General features: G+C 40.1%; 1 protein-coding gene across 1 annotated transcript in view; it reads left to right on the forward strand.

Annotated features, from left to right (window-relative positions):
- The window catches only part of LOC126228015 (leucine-rich repeat-containing protein 40-like), a 65,615-nt gene extending 48,580 nt beyond the window's left edge, over window positions 1-17,035 (forward strand). The window contains exons 2-3 of the mRNA XM_049942261.1: window positions 3,538-3,799; window positions 16,451-17,035. Coding sequence (XP_049798218.1) covers window positions 3,539-3,799; window positions 16,451-16,975 — 786 coding nt within the window. The 5' untranslated portion in view covers window position 3,538 and the 3' untranslated portion in view covers window positions 16,976-17,035. The remainder of the gene's footprint in view (window positions 1-3,537; window positions 3,800-16,450) is intronic.
- Window positions 17,036-18,368: the final 1,333 nt, after the last annotated feature.

The following is an 18,368-nucleotide window of genomic DNA, read 5'->3' on the forward strand; positions in this document are numbered from 1 at the left end:
TTCACTTGGTGACACACCATAAATCCAGTTCGTGTTTGTTGTAAGCTCACTTTTAACTGTTTATAAGCAACGTTACCGCACCTTACTTAAACCGTCACTCTCGCGCCGCGTAATCTCTGTTCTGCATCTGAACAGAACACATCTCTCTCTACTGTCAAATTCACGTGCCAACGTGCATATATATATATATATATATATATATATATATATATATATATATATATATATATATAAACTAATATTAAACATAATCTCACTTTTCACAAATTCAGATTTCTTCAATCGTAATGTCATTCCTCCTTTATGCAATGCATAAACACCTCTCTCAATATAGTACAATGTTCCTTCCAACTTTTGGTAGCTATGAATATATCGTCCACATACACTGTAATTTTGCTACTCAACACCTTTCCTAATACTTTATATACTATATAAATATATACCATTTAAATATGGATACTTAAATATTCAGACCAAATGTTACCACGCAATATTGGTAACATTTTCCTCCAAATAAGAAAGCTGTATATTGTCTATGTTCCTTTGCCAGGCCTATTTGCCAAAACCCCCTGTTAAATCGAGACTACTTAAGTATTTAATCCCATTAAAATTTTGTATTATATCATCTAAACTGTCTCGTTTGTCACACTCTCTTTCTATTATTGAACTTAGCTTCCAGCATCCAGTACAACTCTAATTCCACCATCCTTTTTCTGTACACACATAATCGGATTATTATAATTGCTATTACTTCCTTCTATTACTCCGAGGCTTTCCATCCTGTCCAATTCAGCGGCTACTGCCTTCCTCTTTGCTATAGCTATATCAAATGGTCTTCTATAAAATGGTTCATGAGGTTTAATATTTAACCTACATTCAAAATCGATTACTCTTCTTGGTTCCTCAGAAAACACCTGTTCAATTTCTACTAACAGATTAAACAGCTCCTCCTTTTGTTGTTCATCAATACCGTCCACTTCACTCACCTTCTAATGGAACACCCTATTCTTGTCTAACCATAGATTCTCACTTTCACCAACATTTCCTTCCTCCCTACTTCACAACATTCCACTACTGACCCTTCCACTATTTTGAGACAACCTAATGGTTCCCTCTCATCTACCACTGTCCTGCAAAATTCACTGTGTGTTCTGTACGCAAACATTTAAACAGCATCAGCCTTTGGTCACAATTAATTATTACTTGATTTTCCATCATCCAATCTGAACCTATAATCATATTTATACTTAAATTAGGAATAACTAAAAACACACTTTCCATCTTACAATTGCCCATTTTCAGGTTTACTTCCCTGTGGCACCTACTATCTTGAGTCCAGACAGAGACATTTCTGGAATCTGATATTTACTACTAATATGTTTCCACAAGGACTCAGAAATACGAGTTATCTCACTACCTGTATCTAATAATGCATATCACTTACATCATACAACTGTACACTTATTAAGGGTTGGCCTAACCTAATTGATGACTCATCTTCCTCTTCTCTTAGCAGATCCTGTTCAATTGCCTCATTAGTCCAATCTGCCAACATTCCTTGCACTAACTTATCACTATACTTATCAGGTGGTTCCTTTTTCCTCTCTGTGACAAACTCTCTCTGGGGTGTTTTTCTGTTTGTCTCTCCTACTGTGTTTTGACACATTTTTACTGAGGAATTTTCATTATCACCTATCACATTTTCATCCTCTTGGCAATGATCCCTACAATTGCCTCTTTTGACAAGGTAAACTTGTGTTTCCCTTTCAGCACGGGTGGGATACTCTCTTTCACTTAGTTCTGCTCTTTGGGTACCATATAACCTCTCATGTTCTCGACTAGGTTCACCTACTATCACCATATCACATTTACCATTAAATACTTGCCCCTCTACACTAATGATTTCATTACCCATGTCTACTAAGCTGATACCTTCCTGGCCACTCTTTGAATTATTTCCTTTGAAACCCTCTCCTTGCAAATTATGCTCCATCTATGTACTCACACTACACAGTAGTAGCACCCCTCTCCATTATCTCCTCATCACTCTTGTCACTACTAGTTTCCTCATCACTGTGACTACTGCTACTACTTATTGATTCCTCCTCCATTTCACTACATATTTCGGGAATATCTTCAATATTCTCCTCTATTTCAATTCTACCCCTTCCTTCAACTTTCTCGTATCTACTATGAGTATCCTCTCGTAGCTCCCTCTCATACTCTATTAATCCTGTACCTAACCCATGTAAGTCATTTACCCAGTGATCATATCCTTCCTCACCACTAGTATTATTGAGAGACTTACTCTCAATAACTACACTTCCTACTCCTTTTCCAGTACTACCATTGATAATCTTTCCTGTATTTCTGCATGTACCAACCTTTTCCCTTTTGGGTATCCCTTCTTTAATATTAGTTATGCTATTATGTTCATTTGTTGGTAAGGTATCATCTATGTCTACTTGATAGGCTTTCCTTAGCTTGTAATATGTATCTAGTTCCTTTTTTCTACAAAATCCAGTTAAACCTTGTACCCATTTTAATTTAGAGTCCCATTATCTCTTCCCCCATTGCTTCATATCTTTCTCAGACCAAGCATGGTATTCATTCTGTTCACTATTATTGCAATAGTTTACTTTCTGTCTGTTATATTGCCTATTATTATTGTAATTCTTATTTTGGTGATAATGTTGGTTCCTATTATACTGTTGTTGGGGCCTACCCCCATATTCCGCTCCAGTTCGGCCCTTTACTGTGGCGGTTCTTGGTTCACCGACTGGTACTGTGGTCTACCATTGTAGTTACCTCTACCACCAAAACCTCTTCCACCTCTTCTACCTCTATTAGTCCTCATTGCTCACACTCCATATTCCTGTTTCTGGACTTTCCTGTTATTATTACCATAACTGTACCGTACTTAAACCGTCACTTTCGTGCTGCATAATCTCTGTTCTGCATCTGAACAGAACACATCTCTCTCTACTGCCAAATTCACGTGCCAACGTGCATATATATACTAATATAAACTAATATTAAATTAATATTTTACTATATGTAATAATATTATCCTAGTTTAATGCTTCTTTATTTCGTCGTCCGAGCGCAGCAGTATTCAGATACTGTCTTACTCGTAGCACTATTTCATTTGACTGCCACCAGGCGGAAGCATCTGTGCTTTTGTTTGTGCAACTATCCAACAGATGGCATGAGCGTTCACTTATTCAACTGCTGCGCCTTGGCTATGCTTCGTTGTGGCATTACAAGCTTCAGGTACGAAACGATGAATTTGAGGTCAATTATCTGTTCGATGCATAATCGCCCCTTCCTGAAACCTTCTTGATACTCTCCGGCTGTGGGTGTGACTCTTCTTCTGTCCTAGTTTGCAGAGCTTTCGACAGAATCTTACAGTTTGATGATATGAAAGAGATACCATGATAGTTTTATTTTTTTATTTTATTTGTTTTTACAATTGGATTTATATGGCTGAAATAATGGAATTGAATAACAAATAGCTGCTGGGCATGGTGGTTGCAGGATGCTAGCTGCGCAGAGGACCGCTCTGCCACTGCTAGTCTTCCTCGTCGCTTCTGCTGCCGGCTCCACGTTTCCAGTGAACTGCGACTTTTCACGTGATGGCAGTGAGGCTGTCTGCATTGGCTGGTGCCCTTTGTACATCAGCAAAAATGTAACGACTCTTCGCTGCCAGCACAATGGCTGGAGAATTATAAATGGTACTCGGCTTCATCTTTTCGCCCACCTGATCTCTCTGGACCTCTCATTCGGACGCATATCACAGGTAGCTGCTCATAGTTTAAGTCACCTGCTAGAAGTACGAACGTAGGTGGGTTTAATATCATTTTACATTTAAATTCACAAGATCTCTTAGAGTTCACAAATGGTTCAAATGGCTCTGAGCACTATGGGACTCAACTGCTGTGGTCAGAAGTCCCCTAGAACTTAGAACTACTTAAACCTAACTAACCTAAGGACAGCACACAACACCCAGCCATCACGAGGCAGAGAAAATCCCTGACCCCGCCGGGAATCGAACCCGGGAACCCGGGTGTGGGAAGCGAGAACGCTACCGCACGACCACGAGATGCGGGCAAGAGTTCACATTAAGGAGGTTCTCTAATGTTTTCTGTTAAGTCACGAAGAAAGCTATTCATATTATCTGAAATTTTGAACAGGTCGATTAATTCATCTCTCATTGGTGGTTTCTTTAGTTGGGTTGTAGTATTAGATTCGTTAAAAATCTCAATTCTTCGTTTTGCGTCTCTCTCTTGTAATTCTACTAGTAGTCGTCAGAAGTACCCTTTGTTACTGGAATCTCTTTCAGTGTTATGGGCTGGATATTCATGGAAGTTGATTAGCAAACATACACCATTTCTAGATTACATAAAAAAATTCTGTTGCTCCTTAGCTTGTAGTACCCTCGATAGACGATCTTCTGCTTATGAATGACAAAATTTGGATGTTCAGACAATTAGTTGATGTAAATAGGGATGAGTCACCCTCGTTCTACCAACGGCCTTCTCAAAGTGGGTGGAGGAGCGGACAGAGGTTCAACAACAGAGGTTGTAACAACTTAAACCTAACTGACCTAAGGACATCACACACATCCATGCCCGAGGCAGGATTCGAACCTACGACTGTACTGGTCGCGCGGTTCCAGACTGAAGCGCCTAGAACCGCTCGGCCACCCCGACCGGCCGGACAGAGGTCTTGGGGTGGGAAACTGCCCCTAAAGGCGGAACAATCAGCAATGATTAACAGCATGAGGATGCAGAAGGCAATAAAAACCACTGCAGTAAAGGCAGATAACGTACATCCACAAGCCATGTAATTGAAAAAATTGGCAAAAGATTCCAGAATAGTCCCCCATTCGGATGGCCAGGAGGGGACTGCCAAGGGGAAGGCGACAATGAGAAAAAGACTGAACAACCAACAAAAGGATAACGTTCTACGAGTCGGGGCATGTAATGTCAGAAGCTTGAACGTGATAGGGAGGCTCAGTCTACCCACAGTAGCGGTCATTTTAGTGAAACGGAAAGAACACAAGGATTTGTGGTCAGATGAGTGTAGGGTAACATCAACAGCAGCAAAAAATGGTATAACGGGAGTAGGATTCGGTATGAATAGAAAGGTAGGGCAGAGAGTACGTTAGTGTGAAGAGTTCAGTGATAGGATTGTTCTTATCACAATCGACAGTAAACCAGCACCGACAACGATAGTTCAGGTATACATGCCGACGTCGCAAGCTGTAGATGAAAACAAAGCGAAAGTATATGAGGATGCTGAATCACAGAAGCTGGAAAGACAAATAAATGTTCAAAAAAGGTAAATGCGAAGAAACAAGGGGTAACACAGGAAACACTTGAGTTGATCGATGAAAGAAGGAAATACAAAAATGTTCGAGGAAATACAGGAATTCAGAAATACAAGTCGATGACGAATGAAATCAATAGGAAGAGCAGGGAAGCTAAGACGAAATGGTAGCATGAAAAATGTGAGGAAATCGAAAAAGAAATGCTTTCCGGAAGGACTGACTCAGCATACGGGAAAGTTAAAACAACCTTCTGTGAAATTGAAAGCAAGGGTGGTAACATGAAGAGTGCAACGGGAATTCCATTGATAAATTAAGAGGAGGGAGAGGATAGGTGAAAGAGTACACTGAAGACCTCTATCAGGGGGAAGATTTATCTGATGTGTTAGAAGAAGAAACAGGAGTCGATTTAGAAGAGATAGGGAAGCCAGTATTAGAATCATAATTTAAGAGAGCTTTGCAGGACCTAAGATCAAATAAAGCAAAAGAGATAGAATTTCTAAAATCATTTGGGTAAGTGGCAACAAAACGACTATTCACGTTGGTGTGTAGAATTTATGAGTCTGGCGACATACTACCCGACTTTCGGAAAAATATCATCCACACAATTACGAAGACTACAAGAGCTGACAAGTCCGAGAATTATCGCACAATCAGCTTAACAGCTCATGCATCTATGTTGCTGAAGAGAATAATATACAAAAAAATGGAAAAGAAAACTGAGGATCTGTCAGATGACGATCAGTTTGGCTTTATGAAAGGTAAAGGCACCGGAGAGGCGGTTCTGAGCGTGGCGGTTGGTAATGGAAGCAAGACTAGATTGGTTGGTTGCTTGTTTGCTTGGGGAAGGAGACCAGACAGCGTGGTCATCGGTCTCATCGGATTGTGGAAGGATGGGGAAGAAAGTCGGCCGTGCTCTTTCAGAGGAACCATCCCGACATATGCCTGGAATTATTTAGGGAAATCGCGGAAAACCTAAATCAGGATGGCCGGACGCGGGATTGAACCGTCGGAAGCAAGACTAGAGAAAATCAAGACACGTTCATAGGGTTTGTGATCGGGACAATGTGTTCGACAATGTAGCATGGTGCAAGATGTTCGAAATTTGAAAAAAATAAGAGTAAACTATAGGGAGGGACGGGTAATATGCAATATGTACAAGAGCCAAGAGGGAATAATAAGAGTGGACAACCAAGAACGAAGTGTTGGGATTAAGAAGGGTGTAAGACAGGGATTTAATCCATCGCCCCTAGTGTTCAATCTTTACATCAAAGAATCAAATAAAAGAAACGTTATGAAATGGGTTTAAAATTGAAGGTGGAAGGAAATCAATGATATGACTCGCTGATGACATTACTATCCTGAGTGAAAGTCAAGAAGAATTACGTGATCTGCTGAATGGAATGAACAGTGTAATGAGTACAGAATAGAGAAAGAGAGTAAACAGAAGAAAGGCGAAAGAAATGATATCAGAAATGAGAACATTGAGGAACCTATCATCAGGACTTACGTCTACGAAGCTGATGAAGTTCTGGAATTCTACTACCTAGGCAGCAAAGTAACCAATGACGAATGGAACAAGGAGGACATCAAAAGTAGACTAGTACTGGCAAAAATGGGATTCTGGGACAAGGGAAGTCTACTAGTATCAAAAATAGGCCTTACTTTGAGGAAGAATTACGTTTGGAGCACAGCGTTGTATGGTAGTGAAACATGGACTATGGAAAACCCCGAACAGGAGAGAATCGAAGCATTTGAGATGTGGTGCTACAGACGAATGCTGAATATTAGGTGCACTGATAAGGTTAGGAATGAGGAGGTTCTGCGCAGTATTGGACAGGAAAGGAATATGTGGAAAACATTGACAAGGGGCAGGACGATAGGACATATGTTAAGACATGAGCGAATGACTTCCATGGCACTAGATGGAGCTGTAGAGGCCAAAAACTGTAGAGGAAGACAGCGAGTGGAATACGTCCAGCAAATAGTTGAGGACGTAGGTTGCAAGTGATACTCGGAGATGAAGAGATTTGGAGCAGTGCCACACTGACCGTTCCTCGGACAGCCGCATTTCGAGGCGAGGCCAGGGATGCAGATCTAGCAGCGGCAGGATGACGTCATCATGCCGCTGCCTCTCTTAAACCACGGTACGTTCTTGGAAATATGTCAGTGGGCCTCCTACCCAAGACACAATACTACTTCGATCTCCCAAACACAGTCCAGTATTTTTCAGGCATTAAAATGAAGCGGCTAATGAGTAAGTACCACAGAACTGTCATATAGTTTTATACAAGCCACTTGTTGAGATTTTTCAAATATTAAGCAATGTCTCTTCTTTGGACATGGATCAATCAGCATGCTTCTAAGCCAACAAAAGATCTGTATGTCACATAGGCATGACAGGTATAGATCATAAGTAAAACATTGAGATATGTAGTTCATAATATATTATGGAAAATTACGTTGAGATAAAACCCATACGACATACAGTTTGCAAATACATTTACAACATACTCTATACCGACATCTACAACATTAGGTTACAATTTCAGTTTACATCTTCTCTATATCGACAGCATCATTTAGCGTACATTCTCAGTTTACATATTATACACACACACACACACACACACACACACACATTGCTTGCCTTCCAAGTTTATATATTTTCTATGTCTATAATGTATAGGTCACGATTACAGACGGTAACTGGTAAATCAGTTGTTACTTGCACAGCAATAACCACATGCAACAGTGCCCAGTTTATCAGCTAGTCTGAAAGACTTAAATCATTTGCCAAAAGCGCTAGCTTACATTGCCTTATAGTTGAAAGAGTATGCAGCTCGGAGTGAGTTATATATTGCACAGTCGTTTCATCATTATCATCTAACACACATTCTCAGTAACCATCAGTGCTTAGTTCTTTTGCTGATGATTATTTCACACCTTCCAAACTGTACATTATACTTTCTGTTTACACATTGTGTCTCAGATTCGAAGAGTTTTGCAGATTCGAAGAGTTTTGCTCTCATTCCTCTGATCTCTGTAATAATCTCCCCTGATAATGCATCTTTCATTAAACCCACTTTCTTTTTATTGACACATGGGACGTTATAAATACTATTATAGGGGTAAGTCGAAGTGTCAGATCACCTGTACACACCACTTTTATTAACGCTGTGCTTACCAGAAAATCCGTATCACGTTGTCTGCAACACGGGCCTCTCAGTCCTGTGTTGTTTAAATTGACATAAATTGAAACTATTTTGACTGTTTTTGATGTGAAAGACTTTCGAATTATATATACTTCTAAAATAGTTCTATTTATTTAAAATTTGCATTAAAAACACACAGTTTTATATTTTGCTGGTGGCTTTTATTTTTATTGTCTACAGACAATAGCAGAATGTTCCAAGCATGCAAATTTTGTGCACTTTTAATATGCTGTTTGACTTTTTCTATCTTTCTTCTCTACACAATAAGCACTTTTTCTCCTTTTCTTAGATTGTGGTTTCACTGCCCTTCCTGGATCCGTTGCTACTAATGAAGTCATTGACTTCTTTACCTGCTAGTTGCTTTCCCAAACTGATGATGAAAGTCTGACGTCACACTTTTTATTACAACCAAGCATGATCTAAATTATGTATGAATTCATTACACTTTGGAGAAAGCCACCAATGACCAGCACCTTGTTTTTCTCTTTCCACTGCAACATCGCGTCTTCTGGTCCATGTTGTCAACGCCGTCCTTTGTGGCACTGTATGTCATTATAACTACGAGCTTCTTTTCTTGTGATGACGGTGCCGTTGGCTGGACATGAAGAGTGCTATGATCGGTAACAACTTTGTTTTTCTTAGGAACTACAGAATCTATCATCATAGCTGGTTGAAAACCAAATCATATAACAGTACACTTTATATCTTTTAGGTGTAAAAATATCAGCAGGCAGTTCACTTTTGTTTTTTTCGCATAGTACCAACTACTGTCAGACCCTGTGACAGCAAATAAAGAGCTAAATCGTGAGATGTAAAAAAATTATCACAGGGATATTACGTCCAGATTCTTAAAGTTCAATAACCAGGGTTTTCACAAAATTTTCTGCAAATCGCACGGCTTTGGTTCCTTCCTCCTTCCCCAAATACACTTTCATCTTCCCGCAATAGCTTGTTACGAGGTCACAAATTGCCCAGAACTCTAATCCGTATCCACCAGATTTTGAGGTATGTATTGTCGAAATGGACAACGTCCTCGATATGTGACCAACTGTTCATCCGTGGTCATGCACCATCTTGGAATGGAGGTATCCTTAAGTGTAATTTCCCACATCTCAAAAACTTCTCAAAATGGTTCCAATGTGTCACCTGACTTATATTCACTTATATCACCAAAGCATATCACCCTCAGAATAGCACGGAAGCGCTTGCGAGAAATAATTTCATTGAACAGTGGTCAGCCATTCTCAACACTCCAGAGCTGTCTGATCTCTTCATTTTTTGATTTGTAACCTCCAGTCAGGATCAGAGCAGCAAGATACTTTTTCATTTCATGCGTATCTATGTCAACCCAGTCCTCATAAACTGTTCGACCTTCCTTATTGGTTCACATACACATTTTGTCCATCAGGGGTACACGAGAGAACAACATAAAACCAGATTCGTCATTATCACGGCTACTAATCAAATAACTTGGAGGTCTCTGGCCTTCCTTCTGTGCATCCTTTTGGCTCCGCCTACTAGAAATTCCAACTTGAGGAGCTGTAGCCCATATTTTATTTCCATTACGACAAAGCAATAAGTCACACTCAACAGAATTTGCACTACATTATTCATCTGCGTAATATTTTCAGTTTATATTACAGACAACTGTTATGAAATAATACACAAAAATAAACTAGTTCTTATCATAAGGAGGACAGTTGAACAGTGAAAGAATAACAGCGCGAGTCGACAATGGCACATGCCGCAGCAGACGCTGCGCGGCCAGATGTCTCGTTGAAAAATTGCTTCTAATCGCACTGACCCGCACCAACAATTTAATATAATTCCATAGGTAAATTTTTATAATTGTTTTTCCAAAATTATGACTAACTTGACAAAATAGGGAAAAAAATCACAAAATTTCATTAAAATAAGATCTATAGTTACTAATACAAAAGATATTAAACATCGCAGACGGGCCTCTGTGACACGACGATAGGGAAAGGGTTAACATCATAAATATTTGAGGAAGTTATACGGTATGTTAGTCTTTCTACGTCTATGGAGAACACTGTAATATTTTTTATCTGGAATTTTTCAGTTTGTACGTGTAATAGAAATCCGCAAGCAACGCCTTAGAAGTAACTAAAATAGACTACCTGCAAGTATAGGTTTATGAAAAAAAAACTTTAAGTCTTCTTAACCCCGCTGTTGTGTTCGGATCTATGAACGTCAGACCAGAAAAGGCTTTACATCTCTTTTCTCAGGATTTAGATAACAAGATAACTTGAAAATGAATGTTTGCATGAGAAGTAGGTGTTTAAAAGCGTTTAAAATTATTTAAGTGGCTTGGCCAAAAACCGTAATAGTGATATATTTCACAATCTGGTCATAATGACCCAATGTCAATATGATTACTCCAATGTCAAATATTTTTTAGTTTTTTCTTTTACTTTATGGTAATACCCATTTTTGTCGTTCCAACGAACTTTGAACAATCAACAAGGCCTCTGTGTTTACATCTATGGGCTCTTTTCTTGATTCTTCCATGAAATTGATTCACATTTTTCAATTATTCGCATCTTTATTGTTTCTCGCATCTCTATTGTGTCTGCTCAATTTCAGTTGTGACACCATGGAAATTCACTGACTGAATATGTGTCTAAGGGATTAATAAATTCCTCAATAGATGAAAGAACGCTTCCAGCAGAATAAGCGACGTAAGATCTACATTTGGACTAGTATTGTGTACAGCACTTCAAAATGAAATAATGTGTTGTTGTGGTCTTCAGTCCTGAGACTGGTTTGATGCAGCTCTCCATGCTACTCTATCCTGTGCAAGCTTCTTCATCTCCCAGTACCTACTGCAACCTACATTCTTCTGAATCTGCTTAGTGTATTGATCTCTTGGTCTCCCTCTACGATTTTTACCCTCCACGCTGCCCTCCAATGCTAAATTTGTGATCCCTTGATGCCTCAAAACATGTCCTACCAACCGATCCCTTCTTCTAGTCAAGTTGTGCCACAAACTTCTCTTCTCCCCAATCCTATTCAATACCTCTTCATTAGTTACGTGATCTACCCACCTTATCTTCAGCATTCTTCTGTAGCACCACATTTCGAAAGCTTCTATTCTCTTCTTGTCCAAACTGGTTATCGTCCATGTTTCACTTCCATACATTGCTACACTCCATACAAATACTTTCAGAAACGACTTCCTGACACTTAAATCTATACTCGATGTTAACAAATTTCTCTTCTTCAGAAACGATTTCCTTGCCATTGCCAGTCTACATTTTATATCCTCTCTACTTCGACCATCATCAGTTATTTTACTCCCTAAATAGCAAAACTCCTTTACTACTTTAAGTGTCTCATTTCCTAATCTAATCCCCTCAGCATCACCCGATTTAATTTGACTACATTCCATTATCCTCGTTTTGCTTTTGTTGATGTTCATCTTATATCCTCCTTCCAAGACACTGTCCATTCCGTTCAACTGCTCTTCCAAGTCCTTTGCTGTCTCTGATAGAATTACAATGTCATCGGCGAACCTCAAAGTTTTTACTTCTTCTCCATGAATTTTAATACCTACTCCGAATTTTTCTTTTGTTTCCTTTACTGCTTGCTCAATATACAGATTGAATAACATCGGGGAGAGGCTACAACCCTGTCTCACTCCTTTCCCAACCACTGCTTCCCTTTCATGCCCCTCGACTCTTATAACTGCCATCTGGTTTCTGTACAAATTGTAAATAGCCTTTCGCTCCCTGTATTTTACCCCTGCCACCTTCAGAATTTGAAAGAGAGTATTCCAGTTAACATTGTCAAACGCTTTCTCTAAGTCTACAAATGCTAGAAACATAGGTTTGCCTTTTCTTAATCTTTCTTCTAAGATAAGTCGTAAGGTTAGTATTGCCTCACGTGTTCCAACATTTCTACGGAATCCAAACTGATCTTCCCCGAGGTCCGCTCCTACCAGTTTTTCCATTCGTCTGTAAAGAATTAGCGTTAGTATTTTGCAGCCATGACTTACTAAACTGATAGTTCGGTAATTTTCACAGCTGTCAACACCTGCTTTCTTTGGTATTGGAATTATTATATTCTTCTTGAAGTCTGTGGGTATTTCGCCTGTCTCATACATCTTGCTCACCAGATGGTAGAGTTTTGTCATGACTGGCTCTCCCAAAGCCATCAGTAGTTCCAATGGAATGTTGTCTACTCCCGGGGCCTTGTTTCGCCTCAGGTCTTTCAGTGCTCTGTCAAACTCTTCACGCAGTATCTTATCTCCCATTTCATCTTCATCTACATCCTCTTCCATTTCCATAATACTGTCCTCAAGTACATCGCCCTTGTATAAACCCTCTATATACTCCTTCCACCTTTCTGCCTTCCCTTCTTTGCTTAGAACTGGGTTGCCATCTGAGCTCTTGATATTCATACAAGTGGTTCTCTTCTCTCCAAAGGTCTCTTTAATTTTCCTGTAGGCAGTATCTATCTTACCCCTAGTGAGACAAGCCTCTACATCCTTACATTTGTCCTCTAGCCATCCCTGCTTAGCCATTTTGCACTTTCTGTCGATCTCATTTTTGAGATGTTTGTATTCCCTTTTGCCTGCTTCATTTACTGCATTTTTATATTTTCTCCTTTCATCAATTAAATTCAATATTTCTTCTGTTACCCAAGGATTTCTATTAGCCCTCGTCTTTTTACCTACTTGATCCTCTGCTGCCTTCACTACTTCATTCCTCAGAGCTACCCATTCTTCTTCTACTGTGTCCCTTTCCCCCATTCCTGTCAATTGTTCCCTTATGCTCTCCCTGAAACTCTCTACAACCTCTGGTTCTTTCAGTTTATCCAGGTCCCATCTCCTTAAATTCCCACCTTTTTGCAGTTTCTTCAGTTTCAATCTGCAGTTCATAACCAACAGATTGTGGTCAGAATCCACATCTGCCCCTGGAAATGTCTTACAATTTAAAACCTGGTTCCTAAATCTCTGTCTTACCATTATATAATCTATCTGATACCTATTAGTATCTCCAGGATTCTTCCAGGTATACAACCTTCTTTTATGATTCTTGAACCAAGTGTTAGCTATGATTATGCTCTGTGCAAAATTCTACAAGGCGGCTTCCTCTTTCATTTCTTCCCCCCAATCCATATTCACCTACTATGTTTCCTTCTCTCCCTTTTCCTACTGACGAATTCCAGTCACCCATGACTATTAAATTTTCGTCTCCCTTCACTACCTGAATAATTTCTTTTATCTCGTCGTACATTTCATCAATTTCTTCATCATCTGCAGAGCTAGTTGGCATATAAACTTGTACTACTGTAGTAGGCATGGGCTTTGTGTCTATCTTGGCCACAATAATGCGTTCACTATGCTGTTTGTAGTAGCTAACCCGCATTCCTATTTTTTTATTCATTATTAAACCTACTCCTGCATTACCCCTATTTGATTTTGTATTTATAACCCTGTAATCACCTGACCAAAAGTCTTGTTCCTCCCGCCACCGAACTTCACTAATTCCCACTATATCTAACTTTAACCTATCCATTTCCGTTTTTAAATTTTCTAACCTACCTGCCCGATTAAGGGATCTGACATTCCACACTCCGATCCGTAGAATGCCAGTTTTCTTTCTCCTGATAACGACGTCCTCTTGAGTAGTCCCCGCCCGGAGATCCGAATGGGGGACTATTTTACCTCCGGAATATTTTACCCAAGAGGACGCCATCATCATTTAATCGTACAGTAAAGCTGCATGTCCTCGGGAAAAATTACGGCTGTAGTTTCCCCTTGCTTTCAGCCGTTCGCAGTACCAGCACAGCAAGGCCGTTTTGGTTAATGTTACAAGGCCAGATCAGTCAATCATCCAGACTGTGGCCCCTGCAACTACTGAAAAGGCTGCTGCCTGAAATAATAGAAATGCCAAATTTTGAGGGGCGACGAGTTTATTCTCAAGAATGGACAAACGTGATGTTCCTATATTTCATTTGTACTGAGGCCTCTTATTCCTTGTGGGTGTATATCGATCTAAAATAAGTTTCTGGCATAAGGATACTGACCGGAACACATTTCGAGCAACCGCGTTGCATGAAATTTCTGTTGGCTATCGTTTGTCCTGCATTTTGCTAAGATATCCACCAGAGAAGCAGGAAGACATACTTATAAATTTGTTATAAGTCGTAGGATTTGGGAGAAGTCGGTAGAAGTCCTACCTAAATTCTGTAATCCTCGATAAAACGTTGCTGTCGACGGAGAGTTAGGAGAATTTAGAGGTTGATGTCCTAAGTAAACCGACCAAGTATGGGATCAAAATACTAACTAACTAAATACAGTAAATCTTTATATATACTGAAAGCCCAAACTAATAAGGAAACAAGTGAGGAGTAACACCACTAAAAGATATGAGAATGAGGGAGATTGCTTATCTCACTTCTGAGTTTGCTAGGTCAAAATATAACATGTGATAACTTTTTTACATCATAAAATTGGGGCAGCTGCTTCTCAAAAGAGTATTAACGATGCTGGAAACTACAAGCAGAAATATGTCTAAGCTTCCACAAAATTTGACAAACAAGGAGATATATAGCTCTTCGTTTTAGTTCACGAGTGACAGTACAGCGGTCAGTTATATTCCTACGAGAAATAAGAATGTTGTACCAATGGTCACCCTCAGTCGTGATAGTTAAATCACTGACCGGCCTGATAATAAGCCAAAAATGATCCTGGATTATAATTCAACGAAAGGGGCTGTAGACACATTTGGTCATCTAGCAGGAAAAAAAAAAACAATAGGTAGCCCTTGATACTTTTCCATAATATTCTCGAGCTTTCTGCTTTTAACGTATACGATTTGAGGACTTCGAGTGACCCTAATTAGAATGTATGAATATTGACTAGAAGGAGAATGTGTTTTGCGGGACAGGATGAAACACTGGCAGTGGAACACATTGTGTCAATGATGCATTTCCCAAAAACAGAAAAATATCTGAGATTAGTCCAAAAGCTTGAATGTAAGTTAAGTGTGTCAGAATCAGAAACCTCAAAGGCTACATAATGTACGCGTTGTAAATTTTTGGAAATTTGTGGTAAATTCCTATGGGACCAAACTGCTGAGATCATTGGTCCGTAGGCTTACAGACTACGTAATACAACAAACTAACTTACGCTACGGACAACACACATGCACACACTTGGGAGGACTCGAACCTCAGACGCAGGGAGCCGCGCGAACCGTGGCAAGGCGCCTCAGCCCGCGAGGATAGCCGAGCGGCTGTGCGCGTTGCAAGTTCTGTTTAACAAGCAGATTATGAAACAAACGTATTGTGTGGAAAAAGTAATAAACATTTTAGAAAAACACGAGATAGTACGGGTGCAACAAGATTCCCCTAAACTGAAAGTTTTTTGTGCCACATCCCGGCGGAAAGTTTATGGGCCGTTCTTTTTCGGTGGAGCAACTGTAACTGGTGTTTCTGATCTTCCTCAGCTGGAAGAAACTGACCATAGAACTTTGTTTGGCAGCAAGATGTCACCTCCACGTTCGACCGATCTGACGTTATGTGCATTTTACCTTTGGGGGTTCATAAATGATCATGTTCGTGCGCGTCCGCTACCAGCTCATTTGACGAACTTAAGAAACAGTAATGAAGCAGTTGTTGCAACAGTGCTCTAGACAGGATGACCAAGATTTCGGAAAAACTCTCCTGTCGACTCGACGTAATGCTGTGCGACGAATGGTGCTCACATTCAACACTTGTATGAAAGATGCTAAGGATCTTAAAACCCTGACAGTCAGTTTCAAACCCCCCTATAAACATTACACCTAAATTTTTTCCCTTAATATTCTTTTAGTGTCTTGCACTTTTATTTTGCTTGTTCAATTTAACTAATTTTATTTTTCATTTTCTTTCGTAGATACTGCCTGACAGTTTCCAGCGGATGAAAGAACTTCAACATCTCGACCTGTCCAACAATATGTTGAGTGCCCTTTCTTCCGACTTCAGTGAGCTGCCAAAGCTTCTCTCTCTGAACCTGTCTGGAAACCCGCTGGCGCTGTCTTCCAGGGAGCCGTTCCTCGTCTCCAGTTCGCTGGACGCTCTTGACGTCTCTAGCTGCAGCCTCACTGACCTGTGGGAAAACTCGTTTGGCAAACTACCGAATCTGAGTGAGCTGCGGATTCGAAACAACCCTGACCTGGAGATCAACGGATGTCCATTTGTTGACAACATTAAACTAATCGTCATCGACGGCGAAAAAGAAGTCATCCCAAAATTAAAAACCGTTTGCCAGTACAATCATTCATCTAAACCCCATGCCCCATCAATGGAAGAAAGCAATAAAACATTGGCCGTAAGCAAGTCTTCTGCTGATACAATATCTTCTAAACGGTTTTTTGTGTATATCACTGCATGCATTTTTCTACTTTTTTTATTGGTTTGACTTTGTGCTAATTAAACATAACAATGGCCACAAAACCAACATTATTACATTAAACGAATATCAGTGAAGTTAAGGATCACAATGTATTCTAATTTCATACAGCAACATTGATCGTAACGTGTCTTTCTTTCCTTTGAAACACAAAAATAGTTTTACAGGTAGCGATTCTGCTTTACTTCCGGCATAAGAAGTCAGCCTCATTCTGCCAACGGCCTTTTCAAAGAGGGCGGAGGAGCGGATAGAGGTTAAGGGCACTCTCTTGTCCTAGGGGTGGGAAATTGCCCCTAAAGGCGGAAGAATCAGCAATGATAAACGACAGGAGGATGCAGAAGGCAATGGAAACCACTCCATTAAAGACACGTAACATGTATCCACAGGACATGTGGCCTGTAATTGAAGAAGTGTCATGATGATCGCTCCATTGGCAAAAGATTCCGGAATAGTCCCCCATTCGGATCTCCGGAAGGTGACTGCCAAGGGGGAGGTTACCATGGGAAAAAGATTGAATGATCTACGAAAGGATAACGTTCTACGAGTCGGGGCGTGGAATGTCAGAAGCTTGAACGTGGTAGGGAAACTAGAAAATCTGAAAAGGGAAATGCAAAGGCTCAATCTAGATATAGTAGGGGTCAGTGAAGTTAAGTGGAAGGAAGACAAGGATTTGTGGTCAGATGAGTATCGGGTAATATCAACAGCAGCAGAAAATGGTATAACAGGTGTAGGATTCGTTATGAATAGGAAGGTAGGGCAGAGGGTGTGTTACTGTGAACAGTTCAGCGACCGGGTTGTTCTACTCAGAACCGACAGCAGACCAACACCGACAACGATAGTTCAGGCATACATGCCGATGTCGCAAGCTGAAGATTAACAGATAGAGAAAGTGCATGAGGATATTGAAAGGGTAATGCAGTATGTAAAGGGGGACGAAAATATAATAGTCATGGGCGACTGGAATGCAGTAGTAGGGGAAGGAGTAGAAGAAAAGGTTACAGGAGAATATGGGCTTGGGACAAGGAATGAAAGAGGAGAAAGACTAATTGAGTTCTGTAACAAGTTTCAGCTAGTAATAGCGAATACCCTGTTCACGAATCACAAGAGGAGGAGGTATACTTGGAAAAGGCCGGGAGATATGGGAAGATTTCAATTAGATTACATCATGGTCAGACAGAGATTCCGAAATCAGATACTGGATTTTATGGCGTACCCAGGAGCAGATATAGACTCAGATCACTATATAGTAGTGATGAAGAGTAGGCTGAAGTTCAAGACATTAGTCAGGAAGAATCAATACGCAAAGAAGTGGGATACGGAAGTACTAAGGAATGACGAGATACGTTTGAAGTTCTCTAACGCTATAGATACAGCAATAAGGAATAGCGCAGTAGGCAGTACA

Source organism: Schistocerca nitens, unplaced genomic scaffold (genome assembly GCF_023898315.1).
Source record: "Schistocerca nitens isolate TAMUIC-IGC-003100 unplaced genomic scaffold, iqSchNite1.1 HiC_scaffold_351, whole genome shotgun sequence".
Classification (NCBI taxonomy): Eukaryota; Metazoa; Arthropoda; class Insecta; order Orthoptera; family Acrididae; genus Schistocerca; species Schistocerca nitens.